This window comes from Haplochromis burtoni, unplaced genomic scaffold, assembly GCF_018398535.1.
Source record: "Haplochromis burtoni strain Fernald_Lab_line unplaced genomic scaffold, NCSU_Asbu1 Contig_1247, whole genome shotgun sequence".
NCBI lineage: Eukaryota > Metazoa > Chordata > Actinopteri > Cichliformes > Cichlidae > Haplochromis > Haplochromis burtoni.
In genome coordinates this window covers 40,712-49,566 of record NW_024583608.1, presented here as the reverse complement: position 1 = coordinate 49,566, position 8,855 = coordinate 40,712, and the positions used below count along the sequence as shown (strand labels likewise).

At 40.5% G+C, this 8,855-nt stretch overlaps 1 protein-coding gene across 1 annotated transcript in view; it reads right to left on the bottom strand.

Moving 5' to 3' along the window:
- Positions 1-924: 924 nt before the first annotated feature.
- tnfrsf21 (tumor necrosis factor receptor superfamily, member 21) overlaps positions 925-8,855 on the bottom strand; it is a gene marked incomplete at its 3' end in the record, with an annotated part of 38,503 nt that continues 30,572 nt past the window's right edge. The window contains 2 exon segments of the mRNA XM_014331098.2: positions 925-1,491; positions 6,123-6,813. Coding sequence (XP_014186584.1) covers positions 925-1,491; positions 6,123-6,813 — 1,258 coding nt within the window.

Sequence of the window (8,855 nt, the reverse complement as noted above, 5' to 3'; positions counted from 1 at the left end):
CCCTCTTCATTTCCTTTTCTCCATATATCTCTTTGTCACTCTGTAAGAGACCAGATTGACCTACTAATGTTCTTTGCCAACCAAACAACAACTCTGATGCAGCTGAAACCAGATTATTCCAGTTCTCTGTGGTCAGTCAATGAGGGAGCAGAGAGAGGGTAGCGGATGTCTCAGCTTGATCAAAGAACACACACACAGACAAGGTTGCATGCACACATACACAGATTTCTACTTGAGACTTCAGTGTCTCTGTCAGGATATGCTCCCTGAGTCTGGGTCTCTTGTCCTAAGTCAGTGTGAAATCAAGATCTTTGCTGTAGGGTTGAATGTTTTCTACTTGTAGAAAACATTCAACCCTACATCTCAATCTGTAGCTACAGAGAGTGGCAATAAGAAATTGTGGAGGGGAGGTGGAATCGGTACGGGGATCTACGCAGTTCACAAGCAGAACTCACGCACGCTATAACGTTAGCCTGAGATATGCACTGAGTAACTAAGAGTCTGCAGCCTCCTGTGAGCTGCAGATGTAGAGCGTTTAGTAGAAACAATGCTGAGTTTACAAAAAACACAATGGCCATGGTAAGACCCTGTCATGTTAGTAGTTTCTTCAGTCACTTGATTAAAGGTTAGGAGTAGATTAACTTTGAAGCCCCAAATTCACATCAAATGATTAATTCTCCCTTTATTCATCCATGTCGCTGAATTTTAACTGAATGACCCTAACTCCTAACCCTAACCCCTCGAACTGAGAGAAAATGATAGAGATAGATTTTTATGTTCCACAACTTCAGCACCAAACCCCAAGTTATCAAAATAATTGAATGTGTGCAATTTCAAAGTCTTAGAGACTCTTCTGAAGATCTAACTGTGTTTCTACCTCAGTTGAAAAGCAGTTTCCAACACCAAAAGATCCAGTAGGTTTACCTTGTCCGTTGGCATAGTAGATCCACTTCTCTCGGACTTGAGTTAGTGGTGCAGGGGGTTTCTTTTGAATTGCCTTCTCCATGATGCTGCTCGGGTCCTGCATTGGTCCCTTCTTCAACACCTGAGAGCTCTGCTTCACACTACACACTACGATCACCACCAGCACCAGCAGCAGCAGCAGTACAATCATCCAGGGCAGGTGCTCGTTTATGTCAAAGTGATTATGGGCGCTTAGTCTTGGGAATCCCCTGCGAGTTGGCCTGTAGGAGCTGGAGGCCCCACCTGCGCTATCTTGTCCATTAATCTTTCTTATGCTTGTTTCAACCTTGACTATTTCTTCAGTCTCCAGATCTTCCATTGCCCTCTTGTTAGGCCCTGGGTTTGGTTCAGAATTCAGTTGCCCCCTCTGCAACTCATGGTCCATTGGTTCCTCATGAGCTGGGAGAACAGGAGTCCAATTTGGTGGGGTGAGAGTGCCGGGATGGCTTCGGAGGGGCTCTTCTGCTCGCTGGCTTTTTCCACCCTGGGGTTCTTTCAGCTGAATGGCTGCTGACTGGCTGTGGGTACCTGTGTTGAGAGGCAGAGAGGTTGATGGAGACACAGAACAAGCAAGAAGAGAGATAAGAAAGACAAGGAAAGCAAAGATAGTAGATAGTATAGAAGTAGCAGATGAGAGACAACAGTGACACAGAGAAAGAGGGAATTAAACTCAGTCACTTGGGAGTTCTGTCTAACTAAGACAAAAAAAAAAAACAGACGGTATCATGGGCGGGGGATCCTAACACCTTAATCCATCCAAGTAATCTGGCACAAACACGCTTTGTTGACTTACTTCATCACTGAGTGGGCTGTGTACACCTTTTTGACATTGTTATTACAATCTGAGTATTCATGAAAACGAAAAGAGTGTTTAGATGATGTTCACAGGGGTCAAAATCTCCTTTGTTTTCCAGGCAGTGGCCATTATAGTCATTGTTGAGCATACTAATACTAATACTCTGCAGAAATTGCAGACCAGTGTAAATGATTGACAGATGTCAAAATCTATATACATATTAGAGATGGCACGATACCACTTTTTTATGTCCGATACCGAAATCATAAATTTGGATATCGGCCGATACCGATATGAATATTAGTGTGTTTTTTTAATCAATAAAACTGTTTTTTTAATATATTGCTGCATTTTGTATAAGTTCATACTCAAGTTTAAATAAACAACAACACTAAAGCTATTCTGTTATACCTGTATGTAAAAAATACACTGCACCCAAAATATTTCATAGTTCAGCAATACTGATAAATCTAATAAACTTAAACCTACTCCATCCTTCCTATTCTGGTATTTTAAAGAGTACTTAGCAGAAATATTAAGCAACCTAACTAATAGGGTTGCAAACTCCCAGCAAAAAAAATAGGGAACCACCCCTCACCCTCCACCTCATGATGCTTAATCGACGTAATCAACTTTAATTTGATGCAGTGTGGAAAAAAAATGCACAGAAATCAATTCTTTTTCAAGAATAATTAAATAGATTCAACATCTTTCTTCAACAGAATTGCAGACTGCACAGATGGTACCTTCCCAAAGGAAAAAGTAGTATAGCTTACTAGGGTATATACCCTAGTAAGCTATACTACTTTTTCCTTAGACTTAACAGTTACTATATACAGTAATGGACTTCTATATATTTTACATAAGATTAAAACTTTGGGTGTAAGATTCAGATAATTATTTATTAAAAGCTAGACATTTTAAATGAGAATAAGAAAGAAAAGCATGTCTTTGTGCCCCCTTTTCCCTGTTCATGCCCTATCGGCCCCCTGGCTAAACTTTGCTAGATCCGCCCCTGCACAGTTACCAGCCGTCAGCTGCGTAGAAAAAGATCCTGGTCTAGAAAGTAATATTAAATAAATTCTAACAACAGCTTATCAAGCTTAAACGTGCTGCTGTTGTTCAGCCGCTGGTTTCCTCTTTCTGCTGCAAAGTGGGCCAAAAACAAACAAGAGAGACAGTCGCGACAGAAAAGCCGATCAGCTGATCATTAAGCAGTTTCACGATTGAAGTAGCAGCAAGAAGAGGCAGTTGCTCCATATATCGGTTGTTAAGCTTAACGTGGGAATGCTTTACAAACATTCAGAGATGAACTTACACACTTGCTTTTCTTCTCTCTGGGATGACTTCATCAGAGATGAAATGCTGGTTTGAGGCTACAAATACACATAGCCGCTCTATCACTTGAGCACACTGCTCCGTGCTACGGTTATGAGCCGAGTTACGCCGTGTGGCAAGTTTTGTGAGGTGCTTTTTTGATATTTAATGGATTGGATTACATTTTTTATTTCTCTCCGATATCCGATCCAGTAATTTACGTCAGTATCGGACCGATACCGATACGTAATATCGGATCGGTCCGTCTCTAATACATATGCCCACATTTGGGGAGAACAAGGAGAAGCTGTACACAACACACACAAAAAATGACCAGAGAGCTTAATCTGAGCATCTGCAATTAGCATAGCTTGGTGCACAAACAGAAATTTCTTTAATTTTGTTCTTACATTAGGTGCAGGAGTGGGTTTCAAGTGAAGAAAATGAAATAATAATATCCAAGACAGAAGCCTGAAAAGGCACAGCTTTCCAAAGGGACTGCACAGAAGTGATGATGAGGTGCTGAATATTGTTTCAGTCGTACTTAGTGTGAACACAACTGACTTGGGTGACTACAGTATGTTTGCATCCCTCAAGAGGTAAATCACCCGTCAAAATGTAACTACAAACTTTCCCCTAATATCCTTCTCCTCCTTCTGCTTTGTAAATAAAGCTGTGCTCCATCTTGTTATCTTAAAGCAGATGAGCTCTAAATTGCTCATTCCACAGTCTGTTCATTAAGAAGTGAGGGACATTGTAATCAGCCTGGGTGGAGGAACAGTGCTAAATCAAAAAAAGAGAGGGAACTAGTCAGACAGAACAACTTAAAAACTGCTTCCAGTCTGTTGAAATGGTAGAACAATTAGCAATGTGTTTGACATAAAAGTGGAGCAGTGCTTTGTGGACACTGGAACAAACCAATGATCAATCAATATCAGTGCATTATTTACCACTATTGATTATCAGTGTGTCAGCCAGTACCACCCTGCTGCTCACAGAAGCAACTGGCTTCTGTTTATGCAAGACAAATCCTCAAAATCAGTGTGATATTTTGGCTGGCACTAACACACTGCATCATTATAACATGGCGTGAGCGTCGTACACTAACTAAAGCTACGTAATGGTAAAGTGTTGGTGAAAAAAAACTAGGTGGTGGCTTATAACTTTAATTACAACCGAATGTCTATGAGTTGGCACAAACGCGCTTTATTGACTTTCCAGCTGTTTATTAATATTCATCACTGAGTGGGCCGTGTACACCTTTTTAAAATTGTTATTACAATCTGAATATTCATGAAGATGAAAAAGAGCATTTAGATGATGTTAGGTAGCTGTCAATCAATAGTTTTTTTGAGCCCAAATGTTCACTCGGGCTCAAAATAACTATTTTTGGGGTTTATAATGTTTGATCAGCAAATAATTTCTAAATGAGAAATATGAATTTGGCAGTGAGCAACAGATTCAATTTTTTAAATCTTTTATGTAGATCCTACATCCTGAATCATATCACTATCTCCTCTGTAAGTATTAGATCATTGTTTTCCAAGACCTCTATAACCTTTTCATGTCTCCATATATGGATTTCAGAGTTGCTTCAATATATTTGGTTGCTAGGAGATTAAACCCTCTACACTAACTTGTTATACACCTCATATAGCTAGTTGATGTAGTACTTTATCACTTCTGTTAGCACTGTGCTATGACGTTTTAGTACACACACCCACTACAATTCAGTTGACAATCCTTTTCTTCCCAGAATGCCTTTTACTTCTACTGACAATAAGAGACAGGTGAAAATGAACAACTGCAAGTATGTAACGACCCCACTACTGCAGCACAGATCAGGTCAGATTAACTGACTGTGAAGCCATCGATCCCATGCCAACACAAACAGCAGTGACAGTATTATAGATGTGGTAGGGCTGACCCAGGGGAGGAGTATACTGACTTTGGATGGTTGATTCTGAGAAATGACTGATGTACTGAATGAATCACAGCTGATGTAGAAGCAGTTTAAGACATATTGAGAACTGGTCTTCTACATAGAGGAGAAACAAAAAAAAGGGAGCCGATTTCTTGCTTTCTACTTGCAGTTACTCTACTTGCTTTCTAAGTCTGCTGAGGAAAAAAGAGAGAAATTCCCGTAAGTCCTAATCTTCACAAACAGTACCATTACTGGGAAAGGGAACTAAAGCTAGTTTTTTTTCCATGCCTACAGATGTCCTTCCCTTTGGGAATTTCTAAGCAATAATTCATAAAGAAGAATAAGCACTTTTACTTTGTGCTTTAATTTATATGTGCACCCTACATGCTCCCACTACATTACTTAAGGAAACCAGCAGTACCTTACCTAAATGGTAAATGGTAAATGGCCTGCATTTATATAGCGCTTTACTAGTCCCTAAGCCAGAAGAAAGCCAAATGAAGGTACCTCAATGAATTGAAACTCCTGTAAACCACTTTGTGTGCTTTTTAAGGCACTGTACAAATAAACTTATTGGTTTTCATATTCTAACTTTAATAGCAATTATTATTATTATTTTATTATTATAATAATTTGCCCCCAAAATTATATAATAATTTGCCCCCAAAATTCTGACTGACGGTTAATCTTAGCTTACCTTCTAAATCAAATAACTTGCTAGCCTTTCATGTAGCTGCTTGCTGCCTAATTCTGCCTTGCTTACTGTGTCACATTTAGTGTGTGGAACCTTGCAAGCCAGCTGTTTATTGTTATTGTTTTATTAACAGGATTATTATTATTATTATGATTAGCACTTTTTTAGCTATTAGTAGCTAATATTGTTTGCTGTTGATAATGTAAGCAAGCATAAAAGAGGCCTTTAGGCAAGGCAATAATGGAGGAGACAATAAATGCCACCTTTGAAATTTCGCAGGAAAATTCACATGGAAAATGTTTGAAAAATGCAACTTTTATTAGGTCAACTTTTATAAATGTAAAGAAACATTAATATAAAAAACAGTTAAAGTTGAAAACTATATAAATTCAAATAGAAGATTATTAAACAGAATTCCCATCCCTCACCTTTTTGTGCAGGTCCAGCCAGGGGTGCTGGAAAGATTGAAGAAATAATGGGTTCCTGTACAAGTCCTGAGCCACCTGAAGCGGTGGTGGAGGCAGAGGATGGAGCTGTAGAAAGGGGTCCACAGATATTATCTTTCTCTCTAGTCCCTGGTGAGAGCAGCACCAGCCCCTGAACCTGGCAGTCTGTGTGATTTCTGCACTGTGTTGCACTTGATTTCACATCTGAAAAAGTTCCCTCAGAGCACTGCTTACAGACCACGTCCTTTTTCTCACTGCCCTGCTTTTTCACCCTCTTGCCTGGGGGGCACAAGGAGTGGGGCTTGCACACAGCAGCACCATCCCCTGACAGGAATGTATTGGGTGGGCATGTGCAGATTCGATCCTGGGTGGCTGTGCAAGGCGTTTTCTCAATAAAGCCAGCTGGGCAAGGACTCCTGCAGCGATGGCATTGCTGAACTCCATTCTCTCCCCGTGTGAAGGTGCCTTTGGGACAGGGGCTGCATTCCCTCACAGAAGTTGGAGAGCAGTGGATGGAGACATAGGTGCCAGCCGGGCACTTATCACAGACCAGCTGGGTGCCCGTGTCTTGGTCGGTGTGCTGATAGTGCCGTTGAGAAAGAATGGGCTGGTCATCTGTGCTGGATGTGGTCAAAACCCGAGCTGAGATATCAACCACAACTGTACATAAGAGCTGAGGGGAAAAGAGAAGGCAGCTATTAGGCGAAAGACTAAAAATGTTTTGAAAAATGTTCTGGTGTAGAAATTTATGCATCAGGACAGATTGTCAACCCCTGAATGATGCTGCATTCATTATACTGCAGTAAGTGTTTAAAGCAAAAACCAAACACTATCTGAATTCTTAAGACTGGGATCCACAATGTCAGTTTCACACATTAGGCGGTTTTGTCAGTACTGTCCACTGAAAGATGGAGTATGAAGTAACTTAATTTTACAAGAACCACCCACATTAAGGCTGTAGCTCAGGTGGCAGAGCAGGTCAACCACTACCCAGAAGGTCGGTGGTTTGATCCCAGACTGCTCTAGTCTCTGCAAAATGCCAAATAATTCTTGGGCAAGATACTAATAATAATGGATTGGATTTATATAGCGCTTTTCAAGGCACCCAAAGCGCTTTACAATGCCACTATTCATTCACTCTCACATTCACACATGGTGGAGGCAAGCTACAGTTGTAGCCACAGCTGCCTGGGGCAGACTGACAGAACAGCTGCCATATCGCGCCATCGGCCCCTCTGGCCAACACAGTAGGCGTAGGTGAAGTGTCTTGCCCAAGGACACAACGACCAGGACAGAGAGCCCGGTCCCAACCCCCTGAGCCACGGTCGCCCCATGTTGCTCTCCGATGCATCCATCTGAGTGTGAATGTGTATAAATGTAAGATATTTAGCACTTAAGAGCTTAGAAGAAGTGCTTGTGTGATTGGGTGAATGAATTAGTTGTATAAAGCGCTTTGAGTGCTCAGACAAAGTAGAAAAGCGCTATTTAAGAACCAGTCCATTTAACTAATATCCTGTTATGGTACTTATTTCCTTTACCATCTACTATTTTTTATGCTGTCCATGGCTTTTTTATAAATTTTTGCCCTGACTGAAGCATTCCAATTTAATATGAAAACTTCAATGCAAAAATGTATGACAGCTAACATGTAGTTTATAAAAATTTGCCTCTTGAGCATGTGGCTCTAACAAAACCAAAACCAACAGGTTGCCAGCGACGTTGTGGATGGTAAGAGGTTAACCATCTGAGGTCTAAATTGTCATCAGTGATGGTCCCAAACCTAGCCCTAAAACCTAAACTTAAACCTGCTTTGAAATTAAGGAAAAAATTTTAGAAGAAAGAAACATACATTTTTATGTGTGTCAGTTAAAATGATTACTTGTCCCATGATAACAAGACTTGGGAGAAGCACAGAAGGTCCAGGCCCTCTCAGTCAAACAATGACACAACTCCTATGCCTAAAATACTACATGTACTTTAATATTAGGTTTTTTACAGAGTCACAAATTAGAACTAAATAGAGAAATCATATTATACTTATTCATTAATTTATTAATATATTATAGTAAGTCTGTGAACATTCTCTGGTTTATCATTGCCTTTTTTGGTACTCAACATCCCTCACCAGACAGAAAAGACATGAGTCAGCTTACATGGATACACTCATACCTCCATCTAGTATCGCTAATATCACTTAGTCACTACACTGACTCATCATGCTCGTCACAACTTTAGTGTCAAATGGTGTGCATTCATTTCCACAGTTAAGAATTTAACTGATGTATCATGGGGAACTTTGTTCTGTTTTCTTCCCAAAGGCTTCCCTCTCACTGCTGCTGGGAACCTCAGCTCAGCGGGTTTAGGGGAATAACCCACACATGTCTAGGGTTACACATTTACACAGGCCCAAGCTGAGTCATGTCAGAGTGATGTTATCAGAAAATGCTACAGACCACACATGGCTTTACCATTTTATACTTTTAAACAACCAGTTGCAGTCTTTTACACTTATTTACTTCAAAACAACCAATCATAAGATTTTTAGGGACGCTATAACATTAACCTCTTACTCATGTGAAGTCTAAGTAATACCACTGTAAAGGCAATTTGTTTCCCCAATCTGATCATGTTTATTTCCATCCATCCATCTTCATCCGCTTTGTCCGGGGCCGGGTCGCGGGGGCAGCAGCCTAAGCAAAGAGGCCCAGACCTCCC